General features: G+C 50.1%; 1 protein-coding gene across 1 annotated transcript in view; it reads right to left on the minus strand.

Annotated features, from left to right (window-relative positions):
* ITGA11 (integrin subunit alpha 11) overlaps nt 1-23,124 on the minus strand; it is a 97,189-nt gene that overhangs the window by 9,189 nt on the left and 64,876 nt on the right. The window contains exons 15-24 of the mRNA XM_052646862.1: nt 22,105-22,235; nt 16,207-16,373; nt 14,704-14,846; nt 13,331-13,441; nt 9,814-9,899; nt 8,133-8,340; nt 5,691-5,789; nt 3,915-3,991; nt 1,755-1,844; nt 861-951 (exon numbers count right to left, since the gene is read on the minus strand). Of these exons, the coding sequence (XP_052502822.1) occupies nt 861-951; nt 1,755-1,844; nt 3,915-3,991; nt 5,691-5,789; nt 8,133-8,340; nt 9,814-9,899; nt 13,331-13,441; nt 14,704-14,846; nt 16,207-16,373; nt 22,105-22,235 (1,203 nt within the window). The remainder of the gene's footprint in view (nt 1-860; nt 952-1,754; nt 1,845-3,914; nt 3,992-5,690; nt 5,790-8,132; nt 8,341-9,813; nt 9,900-13,330; nt 13,442-14,703; nt 14,847-16,206; nt 16,374-22,104; nt 22,236-23,124) is intronic.

Raw genomic sequence — 23,124 nt, forward strand, 5'->3', positions numbered from 1 at the left:
GTCAGAGCCACAGTGATTACAAGCAGGGTTTTGTAATCAGAAAGGCTGAACACGTAATCCAGGGCTGCTGCCACAGTTGAGCTGTGTGGCCTCGGGCAGATTATTAAACCTCTCTTGGACGAGCCATCGAGGCATCTGTGTGTTTCTAGCTGTTTGCCTGCTCCTGACTCCTGCCTAACAATTCAGGGCTGGGGAGATCATGGGGCAGAGACTCTTGAATGCCTCCTAATTTTCCTTCTCCCTTCTTCCTTAGTGACAGAAACCAAGGCAAAAAGGCACATTTCCTAGCCTCCCATATAGCTGAATCACACTGTTCTGGACTATGAGAGGTAATTGGAGGTGTGAGGCAGTGCCAAAGCGGTTCCTCAGGGAGGGGTCTTGCACACTCTTCTCCCCTTCCTTCTTCCTGGAATGAGGATGTGATGACTGGAGCTGCAGCCACCTTGGACTATGAGGTGAAGTTGAGAGGTTGATAATCACATGTTGAGGATGGTGGAACGGATACAAGGAGACTCAGTCCCAGAGGACTTTGTAAAGTTGTCAACTCTGGACTTCTTTTTTATGGGAGAGAATAAACCCCAGGGCATTATATATAACACTGTTTTTTCATATTTAAAAAATTATAAGCAGATACACCTAATCTTCACTGACACATCCTCCCAGTCCAGCCCTGTACTTTTCCAGATGAGGACTGAGAGGCTCAGAGATGGGGAGGGACTTGCCTAAAGTCACACAGTGAAGGGGTGGCAGGGTTGAGGCTGAAATCTAGGCACTGGCAATGATTTCAGATTGCTTCCCTCCCAAATGGGGGCTCTCAGCTCCCGTCTTTCGCTGTCTGCCTGGCTGCCCTCCAGCCTAACCTTGAAAACGCAGTGGAAGGGAGGCCCAGTGCCATGGTATCTCTCCAGGGAGCTGTTGGACTTGACCTCGTAGTGGCTCAGGCTGCTGCTCCTGCAGGGACGGAGGACAGGGATGCCGTGAGCTCAGTCTGTGTTGGCCAGATGGATAAACGAATGAAAGAAGGTGTGGGCATGTTCCCATCTCCCCCAGACCACAGCAAACAGGTTTCCTCTTGTGTCCATTGGGAGGGCTGTGTTGGGAAGGCTTCTGAGGCTCAGCAGGAATAAGCACTGAGATCAATTAGCAATGTCTGCTGGTGTGTGGGATGGGCATGAATCAGAAGGGCCAGTTCTCTGCCATCCCAGTCCTTGCCTCCTGCCCAGGGGCATGGCCTCTTTCGACCACCAGCTTGCCCACTGTGCACCATTCCAGCCTCTGGTGTTGGCTGAACGAGGCCCAGAGCTTTCTGTTTGCTGTTACTTCCTGGCTTCTCCACCTACCTGGGATCTCTGGGAGGTGGGGTCGGGGGCAGACTGGAGGCCAGGAGTAGACTGAGGGAGTGGGTGGTGGGAGCAGTCTGTCCTGGGGGAGGAGCATTTTCTCACTGATGCTGTTTGGAATTGCCAGTGCGAGGTGGTAATGAAATGCAGATGGACTTTTTAGCAAGTTCTGTTACTGTTTTGACTTCTCTGCAGAGCAGGTCCCCACTTGCAGCCTCTCCTGGGTGGACACTGCCTATGGCCCCAGCCTTCAGGGTGTCCCCTGCAGCGAGCTCCCTGGGGACCAGGTCTGTGCCTCCTCCTCCTCTAGTGGATACCGCCTCCCCTTCATGGACGGGGTGCTGCACTCTTAGGGATAACACTTGGCTGCATCTCTGAGTACCTCAGCACAGGTGCCCCGGGGCCCCGGCCCACCTGGTGAAGAGGACGTCAGCCTCGTACTTGAGGTGGAAGCGCAGAAGGGCCGTGTTGTCTTCCTTGGTGCTCTCCTCCTCATCGCTGTCACTGCAAGGAGAGCCAGCCGCACCTGTGGTCATGAAGGGGCAGCCCTCCCTCCACTCAGCCCCCACACCCCGACTGCCTCAGGACGGCTGGAGGGATCCAAGCCAGGCTGAGAAGGAGCCTCCCGGCTAGTCTAGGGCTGCGGCTCCAGAGAGGCCAGCTGGGGGCAGGGTGCCGTCTCCCAGGAGGGAAAAAGCCGGGGAGGCGGGGGACCTGGACCTCAGCTTTCCCTGCCTTCTCTCTGGGCACAGCACATCTGGGCTGGAGGCTGGGAGGACCATGCCAGCCTGCTCACAGCAGCCTGTGCCCCCTCTCATCTGTCAACCGGGCAAGTCCTGTGCTGGGGGCCCCAGGGGTGGGGATTATGCTTGTAGAGTAAGGCTCTGCCCAGGGGAGGAGAGGAGCATGAGGAATTAATTCAAGACTCTTGAGAGTCCCTTGGACTACAAGGAGATCCAACTAGTCCATCCTAAAGGAGATCAGTCTTGGGTGTTCATTGGAAGGACTGATGTTGAAGCTCAAACTCCAATCCTTTGGCCACCTGATGCGAAGAGCTGACTCATTGGAAAAGACCCTGATGATGGGAAAGACTGAGGGCAGGAGGAGAAGGGGATGACAAAGGATGAGATGGTTGGATGGCATCACCGACTCAATGGACATGGGTTTGGGTGGGCTCCAGGAGCTGGTGATGGACAGGGAGGCCTGGTGTGCTGCGATTCATGGGGTTGCAAAGAGTCGTACACGACTGAGTGACTGAACTGAGCTGAGAGCATTTACTGACTCTTGAATTGACCTTTCTGAGGTACAGGTCGGGCAGCTCCCATGGGGTGGCTGAGGGTCTGTGTGCTGCCTTGAGAAGACCAGGGAGGCATTAGAGCTTTGTCAAACATGCTTCCCTTTATTTCTGAGCACCACCAACCACCGGGGCCGATCATTTTAGACATAAAGAGATACAATTTCTGCTCATTAGGTACGTGAAGCTGGATTTCCTTTGGAAGCTTTACCCCAGAGAGGTGCTTAGTTAGAAAAGAGAGTCTGACACACACACACCCCCACTCACAAGCGCCCACCAGCAGCCACACTGCCAAGAACACTGCAGGCAAGGGTGTTCATTACTTGTGAGAAGGGGCTCTTTTCTTAGAGGGAGGCCTCAAGATATCAACACATCTTCACCTCATGGCAGGTGAGCATTCCACCCAAGTGCACAGATTGGCTAACTACACGCAGCACACGCTGGTGTGTGGATCACCAGCACTTCGTGACTGCTGACTTGTGTGTGTGCTCGAATGTTGGTGCTGCTGGATTTATTTCCAGTGTGGAGAAGTTCTCAGGAGGGTTTATAAAGCCTTATAAAGCTAGAATCCCTTCCTGCCTTTGTGTGTTTATTACTGACATGGGTGATTCATGGTGTCAACCTCATGCAAACTGCCTCAGGGAAGCCTGCGAGACAGACAGACAGACAGATCCACAAGGAATTAAGAGAAGGTCTTTAAAAACGGGAACTTTCCAAGGGGAGAGAAGGGGCCAGGGCAGAAAGAGCACTGGATAAAGAGGAGGAAATCTGTGCAGGGTGTCCACACCACCCTGCATGCACCCCATCTGTCCCTTCTCAGAAGCTAAGCAGGGTTGAGCCTGGTTAGTGCTTGGATGGGAGGAGTAGGAAATCTAGTGTTTAGCTTCGAGTTGTGCTATTTACATGCTGTGTGTTGATGGGAAATTCACTCAACCTCTCTGAGCTTTTTCTTACCTGGGAGGTGGGATGGGAATAAATCCTGCTTTGCTTGTCTTAAGAGGCTGCTGTAAAGACTGAATGAGATAATATGTGCCCAGTGCTTCACAACTGTAGGCTTTTAAGTAACTGTTATATAAAGGTAAGGGTATTATTATTTCTATCCAAGCTGAAGAACAGTGGCAGTGCAGCACGCTCGCCAGCACTTGGGGACTAACCTGGGGCCCTCCCAGGCTGGGGCAGTGAGGAATGGGGGATTCGGTGTGGGGAGAGGCAGTTCCTAGTGGCAGAACAGGGTCTGGGAGTTGCAAGTGGGGAGGGAAAAGGAGTGGGCCAGCCCTGACCTGCCCGCTGTGAGCTGGATCTCCAGGTGGTGCAGGAAGATGGATTTGCTGAACTCGAAATCCAGACGGAAAGCCACCTGCAAAGAAAGAGTCGCTAGAGCTGGTATGGCTGGGAACTGCTTGCCTGCAGCAGCCCTGGCCCACCCTCCCAGCCCCTGCCCTCTCAGTGGACCCTGCTGGCAGGGAATGGACTGCGGGAGGGAGGACCAAGTGCTGGAGTAATGTGAGCTGCGCTTGGGGGCTGTGGAGGGGACGCAGCCAAGGTCAACAGCTCCTGAGATGGGGCTTCTTGGCTGTGGAGCCAGCCCTTTGCCACCTCCCTTTTTGTTTTTAACTACCGGCCACTAAAAGGCAGCAAGTCCAACTTCAGACTCTTCCTGCAGAAATTTTGAGTGGGTGAGTTGATGGCAGGAAGGGGAGATGGCCAGCACCATGCACCATGGGAGGTGCGGCCAGAAGTGAGTGGTAAGACCGCCCACATGCACGCCCTATTCTTGCGTGTGAACAGGTGGAGAAGCGTGGAGTCTGTCCCAGGCTACTCAGCAGGCTAGTCACACATCTGTCTCCTTGTCCAGAGGCCTTCCCACCGCTCCGATGGCCCCGGTCCCCGTGCTGCCTTCAGCCTTCCCCCAGGAGTAGGGCCTAGGTCCCCTGACGGTGCCCTGTGAGCCTCTTGTTACCTTCTGGCCTGCCTGGTGGTTATACTGGGCTTTGCACAGAACCCTGGTGCTCTTCCTAGGCCTGACTCTCATTGGTTTTCTCAAGGAGACCTTAGTGGCAGGGACCTTTCTCCCTAAGTGGCCACGGGTGGGATGGGGAAGCTTGGGCTGGGTGCTGCTCCCCCTGGGTCTTCACCCAAGAGCTCCTGAGTGTGTCAGTGCCTCACCTCAAACACTATAATCTTGACCTGCATAGCCCAGAGAAGTTCTTTTATAAGGAGCCCTAATCCCCCTCCCCATCCCCCAGCCTTGCAGACTCTGCTGCTGAGAACACACTGGGCTCTCCAGCTAGCCTTGCCTCAGGCTCCCCTCTGTCTGATTTTCACTTTACAAGCAGCGTGGCCTCAGTTAGGTGTTCCTTTACTCTGGAAACTTCAGTGGCTGCCTGCTGCCCAGGGGATGGGAAAATGCTCCCACAGTCTGGAGTCTACCTCCGTTTCCCAGGAAGTTGCTTTTCCCAACTCTACACTCTTCTCACATGTACTTTTAAGCACATGGTACCTGCTCAAAAAACATTCATTTTCCTCCCCATCTCTCCCCAGGCAGAGCTGCGGAGACAGAGGCTGGACATTTTAAAAACATGTGAGGGGGACGTCCCTGGTGGTTCAGCAGTTGAGGCTCCACGCTTCCAATGCAGAGGCCGTGGGTTCAATCCCCGGTTAGGGAACTAAGATCCCACATGACTCGAGGTGAGGCCAAAAATTTTTTTAAAAAGTAAAAACATGCTAGGATCCAGTACAGAGGGCTAACTGGCCAAGAGGAGGTGGGGAAGTGGGGGGCGGGAGTGGCAGGATTCCCTGAGGTGAAGGCCCACGCTGTCAGGGGGTGTGTTGTCAGCCCTGGGGGTGGCTGGGTAATTAGGTCATTCAAATGTCATTTCACTGGAGAATAAAACAACCTTAATTTGAAAGCCACCCTCAGGCCTCTCCGTCCCTCCCCAGTCTGCCCCTCTGTTCGCCTCTACTTCTCTTGCTCCCCCGTGCCTTCCTGACCCGCCCCGGGCACACGGCCCCAGCCTGACCCGCCCGGGCCCCCCACACCGCGCCCCAGCCGCCACCTTGGCCTTGGCCCGGAAGAAAGGGTAGCTGACGTTGCAGACTTTCTTGTGGAGCCTCTTCTCCTCGTTCACACACTCGATGCTGCCATCTGAGTCATCCTGGGGGAAGGTGGGGGCATCATGGGCAGCAGTTAGGTGGGGTCTGAGACTCAGGTCTGGGGGCCACCCCTGCCCCCAGTCCCCACCGGCCCAGGCTGAGGCTGCAGCAGAGGCTGCAGGCACAGAGCCCCTGGAGACGCGGGTGTGGCATGGTTCTGGGTGCAGAGAGCACAGCAGGAGCTGGTGCAGGGCAGTAGGGCCTGGCTCCAGCAGTGCCCGGCTGTGAAGAAAACAGGCAGGCACTCATGTACGTGCTGTGTCACTCCCTTTGGATCAAGCCTGGAGGCAGGACTTACCATCCAGCTTACAAGTGGGGTCCGTGAGCCCCAGAGATGGGAGGTAACCAATTCAGACCACCAGAAAGCAGCTTCTTCCACTTGAGGTCCCCTTGTTGGATGGTAGGGGCTGGGAGAGGAAGGAGGGGGTGCTTCCGCTGTGAGCACCTCCTGGGCTGGGGATGGACGGTGGTGCTGGTGAAGGAGAGAGGCTGCAGGCCAGCCCTACTCACATACTATATGCCATGTGTACGTGTACATGGGTGTGTGTGTGTGTGGACATGGCCCTTCACAGGACACGTTTCCAAAGTCCCTTTGTGTCAAAGAAACAAAGCACCATGATTCCTTCCCGTGAGGGTTATGAACAGGCATGGGATTGGTCTTGGACAGCCTGGGCTACGGCAGCAGGAAGAGATGGATGCAGGTTTGGGGCTCTATTTCCCCGAAATAACCTAAGTCCAGATAGAGATAAACAATCTCTGGAAGAGGAGGCCTTTAAAAGACTATCAGGTGAGCCGGGCGTTTTTACTCTGGGCTGCGGGGCAGGACCTGGGCCTGGCAGAGGAAGTGATTTTGCACTAACAACCTCTCCTTGCATCCTATGCACTGACCTGGGGTCTATTTGAGGACACCGGGGACCCACCAAGGGCAAGCAGCCCCCCACTTTTCTAGTGGGCCTCACTCCACTCGGCTTCTCTTCCTGCTCTATAGGGAAAGTGCATGTGTGTGTGTGTGCGCGCGTGTGTGCATGCGTGCATGTGTGCGTATGAGTGTGAGTATGGCTGTGGAGGGGTCATCCTGTCTCTCTCCAGGCCAATGGAAGGGGTGGTCAAGGTGAGAACACAGGGCTGGCTGTTCTATTCTGCAACCCCTAGGCCCCATGTGGACACTGTGAGATCTGTGAGGACAGAGACTGTGTCTGACAGAGACTGGGACCCCCCCGAGCACCCACATGTGACAATAATGTCCTAGGTTTGTTCAACAGATTTGTCTTGAGGGCCTTCTCCATGCCCAGCCCTGGGGACAGATATGACTGAGAAAGGGCACTCGCCCTCTGGGAGTTCAGAGTTATAGCAGGGCAGCGTTCAGACACTGATGATGCCCGTGGAGCATCCACAAGGCTGTGCCAGGGAGCTGCGCAAGCTGGGGGCCCCTGTGTGACCTTCTGGGGCCTCAGGAAGCCACCCCAGGGAGTGAGGCACAGGGACCATGCTCTCTCATGAATTGTGGGCAGGGGCCAGCTGCTGGGTGGGAATCCTGCTCCTCCACTTGCTGGCTGCCTGACCCTGTTCAGTCCACTTAAACCCTCTCTGAGCCTCTGTCTCCTCCTGCGTAAAGGGGGACACGACCACCACCATCACCTCCTGGGGCTGTTGTGAGGGTGAAATGTAAGCAGGCGTTGTAAGGGGTTACCAAGAGGGAGCAGGAGCTTATCGGGAAAGGCGGGAGGGGGCCTCAGGCAGGGGCCATGGTTGGGGGGCCTTGGTGTGAAAGGGCAGGTGTACTGGGCAACAGTGGGGGCCAGTGGGGCTACAGGCGAGGGCAGAAGTGGCAGGGGTGGGTGGGGAAGGAGGAAGGGGCTTGAATGCCAAAACAGGAGTTTGGGATTTGTTGTGAAAGCAGCTGGGAACCATGGGAAGCTTTAAAGTGGGGGAGAAGTCAGTTCTGATTCTTGTTAGAAGGACTTTTCTGAGAAAGTCTGGAGGGGGAACTGTAGGCAGAGGGTGTGTACGTGCTGCTGTGCACACATATGTGTGTGTGTGTGTGTGTGTCCCTAACAAGTGTCAAGGGTGCAGGCTGAAGGGTATTCCTCTCCTTGGTTCTGAAAGGCTCAGACTGCCCTACCCCGTGGTTCTCAGCCCTGGCTACACGCTGACATCACTGGGAAGCTTCAATAGCAGACTGACCCGGGCCCCGCCCAGACCACATCAGTGAGAACGTCCGGCACAAGTCCAGACACAGGGATCTCTAAGCTCCCAGGTGATTCTGAAGGGCAGTTAGGGCCCCTACTTGGAGCCCTCCTCTCCTGCCTCTGCCCTTCCCCTCGGGCAGGCCTCCAAGACCTTACCTTCTGGATCAAGCTGGCAAACTGCAGGTTTGCTGACTGGGAGATGTTTAAGACGGTGCTGTAGGCGTTCTCACCCTTGTTCTCCAGCAGGGCCTCCACTGCCACCCGCCGCCGCATGCTCTCTATGATGAAAACCGCGGCGTCAAAGGACAGCGTGTAGGCAGAGCAGTCCTGGGCAGGCTTCCTCAGCACCCTCTGGCAGTACTCCCTGAGGGAAAGGGATGGGCGGGGATCAGGCACATGGCATGGGGAAGGCACGGGTAGACCTCACTGTGCGTGCATCGCCCCTCCATCAGCACGTTTCCCTTTTGGCCTTGGCTGCCAGGGAGCTCAGAGCTCAATACAGATACAATCCTGATTATTAGCCCAGCTGGTTACAATCTTTGCTTCTACTCCTTTTTACAAGGTTTGGCTGTACTATTTCTATTATTTATTTATTATTTGTATTTTTAATTCAAGTATGGCTGATATACAATGTCGTGTGTTTTAGGTGTATGGTCAAATGATTCAGTTATATATATTAATATATCTATATAGCTATTCTCTTTCAGATTCTTTTCCTTTATAAGTTTTATACACACACACACAAACTTTATTTTTTTTGGCTGTGCCAAGCAGCATATGGGATGTTAGTTCCCTGACCAGGGATCATACCAGTACCCCCTGCATTGGGAGCTCAGAGTCTTAACCACTGGACTGCCAGGCAAGTCCTTATTACAAGATACTGAATACAGTTTCCTGTGGTTTACAGTAGATACTTATTGTTTATATATATATATATATATATATATATATATATATATATATATATAATCATGTTATCAGAGAAGGCAATGGCACCCCACTCCAGTACTCTTGCCTGGAAAATCCCATGGACGGAGAAGCCTGATAGGCTGCAGTCCATGGGGTCGCTAAGAGTCAGACACGACTGAGTGACTTCACTTTCACTTTTCACTTTCATGCATTGGAGAAGGAAATGGCATCCCACTCCAGTGTTCTTGCCTGGAGAATCCCAGGGACAGGGGAGCCTGGTGGGCTGCTGTCTATGGGGTCGCATAGAGTTGGACACGACTGAAGCGACTTAGCAGCAGCAGCAATCATGTTATACTATTTCCATTTATAGTATATGTTTCTTATCTAATCATCTCTAGTTGAATAAAAGCATAAATTTTTTGAAAACACATTACATAAATTTAAAATAGGATCATTATTTTTCCTTGTCTGCTAGTTTATTTCTTCCAGGGGATTGTGATCACCCTGCTCATCTCCTGCTAACTTCTTAGCATTGAGCTCAAGTGGTCAGTCCAAGGACCTTACAAGTCACCTAGTCTGGGGTTTGCACAATGAACACTGAGAACGCTGGGTCCTCAGCCTCTACCTTTTCTCGGGTTTATAGCGTAGAGAGGACTCTTTTTCTAAACAAAGTTTGAGAAGGTTGGATTAGACTAACTATCCATTTTAGAGAGGCAGTCACTTAGGCCCAGAGAGGGCTAGGCATTTCCCTGAAGTCACACAGGAGTTAGAGGCAGAGCCTCAGCTAGGCCCATGCTCCAAGTTCAGCGTGTGGTCCTTGCTGCCTATGAGAAGTGCGTGTAAGACTGTCATCCAGGGCCCTGGAAGCCCAGATCCACCGGCAGGGGAGCAAAAGGAGTCAGGGTGGAGAGGGGAGGGACCAACTCACATGGCTGTGGGCAGGTCACTGCGGGCGTCTAGCAGGAGGTCAGGGACGCAGTGCTCGTCCTCATTGCAGCCGTTCCAGAAGGGCACCTGGGCCAGGGAGAGGCAGGTATGGCGGCTGGAAAGGGCGCCCACCGCCTCCAGTCCCTGTCTCTGCTGTGGCTCATCCCTTACCCTCACAGCACACCAGCTCCTCTCTCTGAGGCACTACAGAGAGGGCTTTGTTTTTTCCTGTCCTTTTCACAGATACCATGCTGCTTTTGATCATGGCTTTGCATAGATAGTCCTTTCTTTAGAACATTGCTCGAAACTCAACTCATCCTGGGTCCCTTTCAATCCTCTCATCAAGGTACCAGCACAGAACACCCACTTACCTGGCACCAGTCAACACTGATTGAGTGTTTACTGTGGGGAGGAAGCTCTCTGGTACTGGGGGTAAAGGATGAGGAATATACAGCCTCTGCTCTCAACTCATGGGGAAGATGGGTGTGTGAACAAATAATTACAGTGTGAAATATGCAAAATTTGTATGAGAAATAGAAGAGGCAGAGGGAGGAAACGGTAATCTTGGCCCATGATGGTTGAGAAGGCTTCACAGAAGTAACAGTAGGTCAGAGTTCCAAAGGAGGACGGAGTTAACTGGATGGACCAGGGAGAGGGTAGTCTGGGAAGAAGGACGAGTCTGTGCAAAGGGCCCGAGGCCTGAGGCAGCATGGTAAGTTTGGGGAATAATGGTAATTTAGTGTTGCTATAGTAAGGGGTGCAGGAGATGAAGAGATGGCTGGAGTCATGTTCTACAGTGTCGTGGAGGTGGTATCTTGCAACTGATAGGAATCACTGATCACTTTCAGCTGGGACTGTCCTCCTAGACATGCATGTTGAAGACCCTACTGAGGTTGCTGCTGCAGTGTTCACATAAGGGATGACGATGGTGTTGGTGTGGTTGTGGGTGTGCAGAGTGGGAAACAGGTTAGGAACCTCAGAGGTAGAGCAGCAGGACCTGGAGTTCATCAGGACTAAGGGAGAAAAGGGTCCCGGATGTTGGCCAAGTTTCGAGTGTCTGAAAGGATGGCTACACCATTTATTTATAAATGGAGGGGTTATCTGGAGGGGATCAGTTTGGGGCACACTAAGTTTCAAGTGCCTGTGACCCATCTGGGGAGAAGTGCTCAGTGGGTGGGTGGGTGTTCAAGTCTGGAGCTGAGTGGTAAAACAGGAGCACGGCCTAGATCAAGGGAGGGGAAGCTGGTGTCACAGAGGCCAGGTGTATCTTACAGTCACTGACTTCTCTGTGAGAAGAGGGGAGCTCCCTGAAAGTGTTCATCACTCAGTCATGTCTGACTCTTTGTGACCCCATGGACTGTAGTCCACCAGGCTCCTCTGTCCATGGGATTTTCAAGGCAAGAATAATGGAGTGAGTTGCCATTCCCTTCTCCATGGGATCTTCCCCATCCAGGGATCGAACCCAGGTCTCCTGCATTGCAGGGAGACTCTTTACTGTCTGAGCCACCAGGGAAGCCCTTTCTCAGATCCACATATTCTTGCTTTAGACACATTTCTATCAAGCCTGCTCCTTAGCTTCCCCATCCTGTGGTGGATTTGTAGCTTGAAGAAGCCAGCAAGGAATACAAAGCAGAGCTATACAAAGGAGGGCAAAGCAAGGCTCTCAATGACAGGACATAACCCCAGACACTTCGGAAGCCCTCAGGGGCTTCACTGTATTCTAGCTTCCGCCTTCACCTTGGTGATTTCAAGTCTCCAATGAAATACGCCCCACCCCTGCCCAGCATACTGTTTAAGTGTGAAAACTATAGAATAACCCTCAGAAAAATTTCTATCCACTTGATTAAAAGGGATAATTTAACACGATAAGCATCTGTTACACTCAATTGTATGGAATGGCTCATTCTCCCCAGAGGCAAGATTTTATGGTACTAGAACAGTGCTGGGCATTGAGGAGAAGCTAAATAAGAACTTATAGCAGAGAGATGGGAAGAATGCTTCTAATTTGCTGGAGGCTAAAAATCTATATTAACAAGATTTTGAAACATCTAGCTGCTATCCAAAGCCCTTGGTAATACGCCCAGACTATTTCAGCTCTATTTCTCATCTTTTCTTTACACATCCCTTGATCCTGCTTGTTTCCACATCCACATCTTGGCTATGCTGTCAGCTTTCCTGGAATAAAAGCCTGTTGTCCCCATCTCATGTCTATTAAAGGACCATGGGAAGGCCACCTCCTCCAGGAATCCCCCCTCCCTATCATCTGATTGCATGACGATACTACCTCTGAGCTTATTCCTATTCTGACTTGGCCTATGACCTTGATCACCACCTTGCATCTGTATCATCAGCATCAGAGAATACCTTGCCCATTCATCTGCCATGGGCTTCAACAAGCTTATAGAATGAGTGACTCATATCCACTCATGAGCTGTAGTGGCTTTGTAATGACTGTGATGGGGAAAATACTAAGATTCAGTGTATCCAGCTTTCCCCTGCTCACTAAGGAGGATTCCAGCCTTGCCAGGCCAGCATCACTCCCCTCTCCTGAACTGCATTTTCAGACACTCTCACTTACACATTTGTGACTCAGAATCAGGAGCAGAGGGAAGGTGTGAAGGTGGGTGGTAGGTGGTGAGATGTGGCAGCTCTGGGAAGAGGAAGGAGCTGGGGGAGGCTGATGGGGGAGAATAAGAACAGAGATCTTCAGAAACCTTGCTGTTGACTACACAGAGCTTTTATGTCGGAGAAACACAAGCAAGCACGTGAGTAATTCTGAGACTGTTGTCTGCTGGCTGGGTTCTATATAATTCTCAGAGACACTGTGTAGAGGCTGGAACTCAAGGGTCATGGTCTTAAGACCACTGTGGGATATTTGAAAGTTGTTTCCTAGATCCTCAGGGTTTATTTTGCCTGCTCTCCTAGAACAGATTAGATAGAACTGATTGTCTGACATTTTCTTTGTGTGGGATTTATACGGAGTTGCAGATGCAGGTGTAGCATCTGAATATTAGATACCAGACAATTCCAATACTCCTAGAGCCAGGGATTGAAAAATGTGGATTGAGGGGTGTGCAGAGCCATTGATGAGGCTAAAACGACTTATTTTTGGAATACTTTGAGCTGGGAGGACTATCAATAAGTCGATCATTCAACCAGTGCAGACCAGGCTCTGTGGTTGAACACTCTCTGGCCTCCAGTGTCCTTATCTGTAAATGAGGGAGGTGGTGATTGAGAACTAAAGTCCCTCTGGTCCTGTGACTCTCAGGATCCATGCCAGGCTCACTCTTTGCTGGGGATACAGGAAACCTCGAAGACTGGGTCCTTGCCCTTAAGAAACTGCTCAGCACAGGTCATGAGGGAGGAGGGAAGGACATGCTGGGGGTCTGTGGGGCAGGAGATGGGAAGGTGCAGTAGGGGAAGAATTCATTTGCCCTCACAAAGCCTGGGCTTCTGGGAGGAGGTGAGGGCTGGGGTGGGGTATGTGCCAGAGCTGTTCCCCGGGTGCCAGGACATACCGAGACCCTGAGGGTCGTGGGCCAGCCGTCATCCAGCATGGGGCCATAGTCAGGGTCCTCCAGGGAATACTCGATTGAGAAGGTCACTGGCTTCACATAGTCAGCGGTATCCTGTGTGGGAGGAGATGAGGAGGGGGTGAAGGCAGAAGGAACATTCCTGTCTGGGCCAGGGCCGCTGAGAGAGAACTGTCATCTCCCTAAGCTGGGAGGGCAGCAACTTGTCAGCTCTGAGCATGAGTCCATGGAGCCTTAGCACCTGTGGGTGGACAGAGGTTCCCGGATGGGTCTGTAGCTAGTGTGTGTGCCTCCTAGAAAGGGCCCTTGGGTCCGTGTATGCCAGCCCCACTGCCTGCATGTTCCACCAACTCCGGCTCATCCTTCAAGGCTGGGAACCTGTATCTTCAACCCCCCAGCCTCTAGGAAGCCAGCCAGCAACACGTGGCCACACTCTGTTCAGACTGTTACTGACACTCTTGCACTGCGTCCTAACTATGTGATTCTGTGTTAGTCCTAGCCCCTCAGCAGCCTCTTAGCACTGTCCTAGCACTGTGACAAGGCTTAACAAATGTGTCAAATCAATGAAAGAAGACACATGAGTAGGGGCATTCAGGAGATGCTTAGAGCTGAATGAAAAATCCCCGAATCTCTCTCATGGAGCGCAAATCTTGACACGAGTGGCTTCCTTGTGTTAAGGCATATCTAATAAGTTCCCAGATGACGATGCTGCTGGTCTGGGGGCCCCCTTTGAGAGCACAGACACATCATAGGGGCGACACATTAACAGACACTAGGATTCCTTATTTTCCTGATCTTTGCCCGTTGGACACTGAAGCCAGGCGGGTTCCCTGTCTGTGTCTCCAAGGCTGGAGCTGTGCCTGGGTGTCTGGAGTTTCTGGGTGGAGGAATTGGCCCCACTGGTTCCCCTCTCTGCCAGGCTGGCCTCTGTTCCTCCCCCCAGCCTATTCATTGGTCTACCACCTTCCTTGGTCTTCCTTTTTAGCTGATGCCTGCTTATCCCTTCCTTCTGAGCCATGGCCCCTGATCCCCATCCTCTCTGCAAGACATCACAGAGGATTTCACCCCCTGCTTAAGCAATGGTGGGCATCTGGGAGATGGCAAAGGGGATATCAGAGGAGGGTCCAGTGAGGTGGGGAAGCAGTGTGACCCAGTGGCCTCTGCTCTGGGGTATGAGTGTGGGTGGCCAAGGTCCAGGACACTGCTCCCTGCTGGCCTCCTGAGGTCTGCTGGGGGCTCAGCACCAGCCTGGCACCAGCTGAGCTCTCTGCCTCTCCATGGCAGCACCTCCTTCAGCTCTGTTCTCTTCCTGGAGGAGCCTGGGCTCTGCTTCTGGGGCTGCAGGGCATCTGGCTCACCAGCACGTGGAAGTTGATCCGCTCACAGTGCTCCTGGCCGGAGGAGAGCAGGGCGGCCCTGTTGGTGTACCGGTCGCCGCCCTCATCCAGGTGGGCCCGCGGTGTGTACCGCCTCTCATCCATGGTGGCATTATACCTGATGCCTGGAAGGAGAGGGTAAGACCATGGAGGTGGAGCCACATTTCCACCAAAGACTGTTTACTTCCCTTTACAAATAGCCTTTGGAAAGTCAGCCTCCTCCAGGAAGCCCTCCAGGCTGGCCAAGGAAGAGCTACGCCTCTCCCCTCATAAGGCTCAATGTAGGCAGGAAACTCCCACATGGAGAGCAAGCAGTACAGTGAGAAAAGCAACGAAGGAAGTAAAGAGAAGAGGGAGAAGGAAGGAGGAGAAAGGGAGATGGAGTTGGCAGCAAAGGGATAAAGAAAGAGGAAGAGACGGAGGGGAGAGTGAACACAGTGGAAGAGGTGAGGAGACAATACGTGCGTCATGATATTTGAGCCCCTTCTGGAGTCAACACAGCTCTGCCCCTCTCCTGTCACGTTCCCAGGTCTCGCCCTCAGCTCTGGGATCCTATCGGGCCTGGATCTGAGTGTCTGCAGGTGGCAGTTCCCATCACACTAGGGAGGACTGGCCAGGCCCTGCCCACCAGCTCCTCAAACCTAAGACAGTTCTGAGGTTAAAGACCGCATGCCCCTCCCTTTCAACTGGGTTGATCTTTTGCTAAATGTAAGAAAAGCCCAGCCCCTTCTCTGGTACCCCAGCAGCACTCTGTGTGCCAGGTCCTTGGTATTATTCTGCTTTCAAAGAAGCTGAAAGAATGACACCACCACCCAGGTTTGCCTTTGTTCTCGTCTTCCTTCTGGAACACTCATTTTTAAGTCATCTGATTGGTCCTGCTCCTTGGCTGAGAAGCTCTCTGCGGTCCCAGTTTCTTGCACTGGCCTAGTCTGGTCCTGGAACCTGCAGCTGCCACTTGCTGGGGATGACTGGGCCCAGGGCTGTCACAAGCCAGTTTCTGATCCCAGCCTTGGCTGAGAGTGAAGGACCCTCAGAAGGAAACTGTCCTGCTGTGGACTCAAGCTCACTTTGAGCAGAAACCACTGCTACTTGGGTCTTTATCCACCTGATCCCCTGTTTCAGATCCCTCATGGGTCTGACTCTTTCTCTGAATCTGACTTCACAGCTTCTACAGCCTAAGCTTTTGGACTGCTTCTGGTCCCCTGTTCTGATTCAAACACTATCTCTGACTGTTTCCACCTTCCCCAGCCTCTCCCACATTAGTCACCCCTGCTCACTGCCATCCTCCTCCTGGCACAAGGCTCCCTCTCTGCCCTTTGGAATGAGAGCACTGAATGGGCATCCAGCAGTCATCAAATGCGGCTCTAGGTGTGACCCTGGCACTCAAAACCCATTTCAGCAAAAGCCCAGACTTAGAAACAGAGGAGACACAATGTCCTCAGGGGAGAGACTGGAGCTGGGGGAGTGGGGAGGGGCTGGATTTACCGACTGTTGCCGTTTGGTAATGGGATGCCAGGAAGACGGGCGTGAAGCAGAGGAAGGCAGCCAGGCAGGTGGCATCTCTGCCACTGCGTTTGCAATCCCTGTGAAAGATGTTGATCTTGGATGGCTCAAAGTGCAGGCTGGCATTGATCTGAACCACAGGGCGGGACCTGCAGGAGGAGGGAGAGAAGCAGGGGTGGGCAGGGTGCAAGGTTGCCCTGCTGGGACCTGGGGGAAGGTGGAGAGCCAGATGGAATGGGATCTCCTCACCACTGGTGGGTGAGGAGGTGGTGGGGCCTGCAGAGAGGGGCTCTGGTGTCACCAGATTGGGCAAAAATGTGCACAAGTAGATGAAGGGCAGGCTAAGTAATCTCATAGCCCCTCAAGGCAACCTTTTGTCATTTTCCTAGGGGCTGTGCTCGCTACAGACCATACTGACATCCTTTTGCCTCCTCATCACATCAACCCTGCATGTCCATTACAGCAACCTGGAGAGCTTTAAAAACTCCTGATGCCTGAATTAGAACAAAACATTTTAAAATCTGTATGGAAATACAAAAGACTCCAAACAGCCAAAGCAATTCTGAGAAAGGAAAACAGCTGGAGGAATCAGGCGCCTTGACTTCAGACTACAATACAAAGCTACAGTAATCAAAACAGCATGGTACTAACACAAAAACAGAAATATAGATCAATGGAACATGAAACAAAGCTCAGAAATAAATCCACACATCTATGGTCAATTCTTTACCATCTGAGCCACCAGGGAAGCCCCCCAATACTGGAATGGGTAGCCTATCCCTTCATCAGCAGATCTTCCCAACCCAGGAATTGAACTGGGATCTCCTCCATTGCAGGTGGATTCTTTACCAGCAGAGCTACCAGGGAATCCCTATGGTCAATTAATCTATGACAAAAGAGGCAAGAATATACAGTGGAGAAAAGACAGTCTCTTCAATAAATGGTGCCAGGAAAACTGGACAGCTACATGCAAACAAAATGAAACTAGAATATTTTCTAACACCATATAGAAAATAAACTCAAAATGGATTAAAGACCCAAATTTAAGATTTGTGTTTTCCTGTGAAAACATTTCAAGATGTTTTTCTGTGTTAGAGGACAACATAGCCAGGACACTCTTTGTCATGAATTACAGTAATATCTTTTTGGATCCACTTCCTAGAGTCATGAAAATAAAAACAAAAATAAACAAATGAGACTAATTAAACTTAAAAGCTTTTGCCTAGCAAAGGAAATCATAAACAAAACAAAAAGACAACCACAGAACGGGAGAAAATATTTGCAAATGAAGTGATTGACAAGGGATTAATCTCCAAAATATACAAATAGCTCATGCAGCTCAATATCAAAAAAGAAGACAACACAATCAAGAATGAGCAGAAGGTCTAAATAGACATTTCTTCAAAGAAGACATACAGATGGCCAAAAAGCACAATAAGAGATATTTAACATTCCTAATTACTGCTGCTAAGCCGCTTCAGTCATGTCCAACTCTGTGCGACCCCATAGACAGAAGCCCACCAGGCTCCCCTGTCCCTGGGATTCTCCAGGCAAAAACACTGGAGTGGGTTGCCATTTCCTTCTCCAATGTGTGAAAGTGAAAAGTGAAAGGAAAGTCGCTCAGTCATGTCCAACTCTTCGTGACCTCATGGACTGCAGCCTACCAGGCTTCTCTGTCCATGGGATTTTCCAGGCAAGAGTACTGGAGTGGGGTGCCATTGCCTTCCTAATTACTAGAGAAATGCAAACCGAAACTGTAATGAGGGATCACCTCACACTAGTCAGGATGGCATCATCAAAAAAATCTGCAGACAGTAAATGCCAGAGAGGGTGGGGAGAAATAGAACCCTCCTTCACTGTTGGTGGTAATATAAATTGGTATACCAGTATGAAGATTCCTTAAAAAACTAAGATAGAACTACTACATGATCCAGCAGTCCCACTCCTGGGCATATATCCAAAGAAAACCACAGTTCAAAAAGATCCATGCACCCCAGTGTTCACTGCAGCACTGTTTACAACAGCCAAGACAAGGAAGTAACCTAAATGTCCATCCACAGAGGAATGGATAAGGAATATGTGGTGTATATACATACATATCAGGAAGCAACAGTTAGACCTGGACATGGAACAACAGACTGGTTCCAAATAGGGAAAGGAGTACGTCAAGGCTGTATATTGTCACCCTGCTTATTTAACTTATATGCAGAGTACATCATGAGAAACGCTGAACTGGAAGAAACACAAGCTGGAATCAAGATTGCCGGGAGAAATATCAATAACCTCAGATATGTAGATGACACCACCCTTATGGCAGAAAGTGAAGAAGAACTAAAAAGCCTCTTGATGAAAGTGAAAGAGGAGAGTGAAAAAGTTGGCTTAAAGCTCAACATTCAGAAAACGAAGATCATGGCATCCAGTCCCATCACTTCATGGGAAATAGATAGGGAAACCGTGGAAACAGTGTCAGACTTTATTTTTTGGGGCTCCAAAATCACTGCAGATGGTGACTGCAGCCATGAAATTAAAAGACGCTTACTCCTTGGAAGAAAAGTTATGACCAACCTAGATAGCATATTCAAAAGCAGAGACATTACATTGCCTACAAAGGTCCGTCTAGTCAAGGCTATGGTTTTTCCTGTGGTCATGTATGGATGTGAGAGTTGGACTGTGAAGAAGGCTGAGCGCCGAAGAATTGATGCTTTTGAAGTGTGGTGTTGGAGAAGACTCTTGAGAGTCCCTTGGACTGCAAGGAGATCCAACCAGTCCATTTTGAAGGAGATCAACCCTGGGATTTCTTTGGAAGGAATGATGCTGAGGCTGAAACTCCAGTACTTTGGCCACCTCATGCGAAGAGTTGACTCATTGGAAAAGACTCTGATGCTGGGAGGGATTAAGGGCAGGAGAAGAAGGGGACAACAGAGGATGCGATGGCTGGATGGCATCATGGACTCGATGGACGTGAGTCTGAGTGCACTCTGGGAGTTGGTGATGGACAGGGAGGCCTGGCGTGCTGCGATTCATGGGGTCGCAAAGAGTCGGACACGACTGACCAACTGAACTGAACATATGGAATATAAAATGGAATATTACTCACCCATAAAAAATAATTAAATAATGATATTTACAGCAATATGGATATACCCAGAGATTACCATATTAAGGGAAGTCAGAGAAAAACAAATATCATAAGATATCACTCATATGTGGAATCTAAAAAGAGATACGAACGAACTTATTTATAAAACAGAAACAGATTCACAGACTTTAAAAACAAACTTACAGTTACCAAACGGTAAAGATGGAGGGGAGAGATAAACTGGAAATATTTGGGATTAACATATATATAGTACTATATATAAAATAATCAACAAGGCCCTACTGTATAGCACAGGAAACTCTACTCAATATTCTGTAAAAACCTCTATGCGAAAAATCTCTGAAAAAAATGGACATATGTATATGTATAACTGAATCACTTTGCTGTACACCTGAAACACAACATTGTAAATCAACTACATTCTACTATAAAATAAAAATTAAAAAATCCTGATCCCCAAATTGTTCTCCATGTCAAATCAAACCAGAATCAGCATCAACATGTCTTAAAGCAATGCTTCTCAGACTTCAGTATATTTGCACATTTCCTGGGGATCTTGTTAAAAAGCAGGCCTGGTATTTCTAGCAAGCTCTCAGGTGATGTTAGTGCCGTTGGTACCTGGACCATATTTTGGAGAACATGCATGTTAAAGCACCCCGGGTGACTCCAATGTGCAGCCAAAGGAGAAAATGACTCACAGTTCTAAGACTCCCCACTCATCCACCCATGCCAACACTGCCCCATCCAGGCGGTCAAGGCAATACGAATTTACCCTTGTATTGACTAAGTCAAACAGAGTTAGGGAAGGAAATTATTGCCTCTCCAAACCATGCATTTATATCAAAAGAAACAAGTGTAGTGAGCTTTACACGCTTCAGAGTTGTAGCATGATTGTCTGTGCTAATACCCTGCTCTTCTTAGTGCAAGGGGCATGGCACCTCCTCTGTGCTGGGGAGTGAGAAGGGTAGGTTTGAGTCTTGGCTCCTACTGGACAGACCACGTGATCTCTCTGATGGGGAATTGTGAGAATCAAACAACGTAAGTGAGAATGCCCTTTGACAATGCAAAATGCTGTGTAAATATAATGGCTTTTATCAGTGGTTCTCAGACTTAGGTGCCTACTGGAAGCGAACACCTGGAGTCTTTAAATGCCTGAGTTCTTGACCTAGAAATTCTATGTTAAGTGGTCTGGGTAAAGCCTGGGTAATGAGAGGTTTAAAAGCTCCCAGGTGATGCTAATGGCAGGCATGTTTGAGATCGAGGGAGTCTGACTCTAAATTTTCCCTAGAGGGCTCCAGCCCACAGTTTCAGCACCACGCAGGTTTAGACATCACAAGCTAGGGCTTGACTGAATCCACTCTGTGGGCCCGATTCTTCTGGTATGTGTGTCTCGTTTCCTGTAAAGGAGGTAGTTTATGTGTTGCCCCACAGACTTGGGAGACAATGTCTACCCTCTAACCTGGGCCTTGTTCACCTGTCTTGCTTCCTGGCTAGAACCAAAGCAGTCAATACATTTAGCCCAAGCTGCTGTTGCTACCAAAGACCTTAGATCTGCACTCCCTGACAAGCTGTGGCGCCAGTGCAACTTCCGGGTTGGACCTGCAGAGACCTCGCTTCCTCGGTGCTGCCCAGAGGCGTGGGGCAGCTGACGCTTGGGCCCTGCCACTGGGGGGACACAGGGGCTGTTGCAGAAAGCAGAGGCTGTATTCTTTCTGCCTCTCTGGAGATGCTGGAGCAGGGAGCTGCCCAGAGCATGAATCTGCAGCTCATTAGGTAGTTTCCTCTCGAGTCCCTCTCCTCCTCTCCTGCTTCAGTTCCCCTGGACCCTCACTTCTGCTTCTGGGACTGAAGCCCCTCCCACAGCAGCGCAGACGCACAAGCTTTTGCCTCAGGCTCTGTTTTCTAGGGAACCTGGACTAAGACATTTCCTGAGTGGAAGGTCATATTCTTGAGGACCAAGAACGTAAAAATTCTCCCTGTGAAGTCATCAGCTATCTCTGTTTAACATCTTTCTTAAGTTGTATGAAAAATGTGATTGCACTTATATAAAATTATATGCAGACGGTAAAAGACTGGTAGGGAAATGCCAAAATATTAATAGTGGGAATCTTAAGGTGATGAAACTATGGGTGATTTATTGCACACATTTTCTTTAAGTTATTGTATTTATAATAAAAGTATCAACATGAAAAAAATTAGCTCAAATTAAAGTTTTTTTTTGCTCAAAAAGTAGCTGACACATCATATGGTAGAATAGATGGACTTTTAGAAAACCTTGTTTTTAAAAGTTGCAGACCATTGCTTAACACAGACCCCAAGTACAAACGCATGGCAAATATCTGATGGAATGGTACAGAAATGAGGTCCTGAGAAAGGAAACCAGGGCTTAGAAGGGGTTTGGAGGAAAGAAATCTTTTACACTAGGGGATTAGGAGATCCTCCCAGCTGAGGAGAATATCCTCAGCCTGTCCCTTTAAGAGAAGCCAAGTGGGAGAAATGCCCCAGTAATCAGAACTTTTAGGGAAAAGTCAAAGAGGGTTTTTAGCCACTAAATAGCTCTAAAATCTCTGAACCCCACTGAGAAGAGGGATTTGGACTTCAAAATAACTTACAGTGATTCCATAAAAAGGAAATTCCTAGTCACAAGGGGATAAGAATAGGGTGAATTTGGCCGACAGTGATTAAAGACAAGAGACAGAGTCTAAAGCGTGTCTTTTAAACCCTGTATCCATCAGGACCCTCAAGAGAGCCCAAGAGAGGTGAAAAATGGGGGAACCAACCACAAAATCACGGCGTTGCCAAGAGCACCCACTGCCAAGTCCACGAGTCCGTCTTCATCAAGGTCCAGCTGCCCGTGAATGCTGCAGCCAAAATACTGGAGGCCAGGAGCCAGCTCTGAGGCGGGGATTCTCTGCAGGAAGCGGAAGGGAAGAGCTGGTGTGGGCACCCTAAGGAGAAGCTACAGCTGGGAGCCCTGGAGACAGCCTGTCTGAAACTATCAGGAAACTTCCTTAGCCCAAAGCTACCTCCTCTCCTGGTCTGTTTTGGAACCTGAAATTTCTACCATTAAGTCATTCTTTTGGGTTAAGAAAATAATGTGTCATAAAAGGGTTCTCCACTGAAGAGGGCAAAGGGGGAAAGATGGGGTAGGAGATAAGAGATACAAACTACTATGTATAAAGTAAATAAACTATGAAGATATATTATACAACACAGGGGATATAGCCAATATTTTATAATAACTATACATGGAATATAACCTTTAAAAATTGTGAGCCACTCTGACGTACATCTGTAACATATAATATTGTATATCAACTATTTAAGAAAAGAATTTCCCATGGGATGTAAATACACATTACATGGCATCACTATCTCTAAGTGTGATATAGTAGGCTATCTTACTAATAAAATAGGCAAAAGTGATGACCCTGAGGGGAAGGCGCTTGGGATGGCTCACTTTTGGGTACAGCACTGTTTCTAGCCTGGGGCATTTCCAGAGAAGAGGAATCCAAACAGGCCTTCTCCATTCATTTGCTCAGCTGTGTCTGACTCTTTGCAACCCCACGGACTGTAGCCCTCTAGGCTTCTCTGTCCATGGGACTTCTCAGGCAAGAATACTGGAGTGGGTTGCCATTTCCTTCTCCAGGGGATCTTCCTGGACCAGGGAACGAACCAGCGTCTCCTGTGTTGGGAGGCAGATTCTCTACCACTGAGCCACTAGGGAAGCCCCGGGTCTTCTCTATGTGTGTAGTCAGCTGCATGAAAGCATGTGAGGGCCAGCGCGATTCAGGTCCTTG

The sequence above is a fragment of the Budorcas taxicolor genome, chromosome 10 (assembly GCF_023091745.1).
Source record: "Budorcas taxicolor isolate Tak-1 chromosome 10, Takin1.1, whole genome shotgun sequence".
Lineage (NCBI taxonomy): Eukaryota > Metazoa > Chordata > Mammalia > Artiodactyla > Bovidae > Budorcas > Budorcas taxicolor.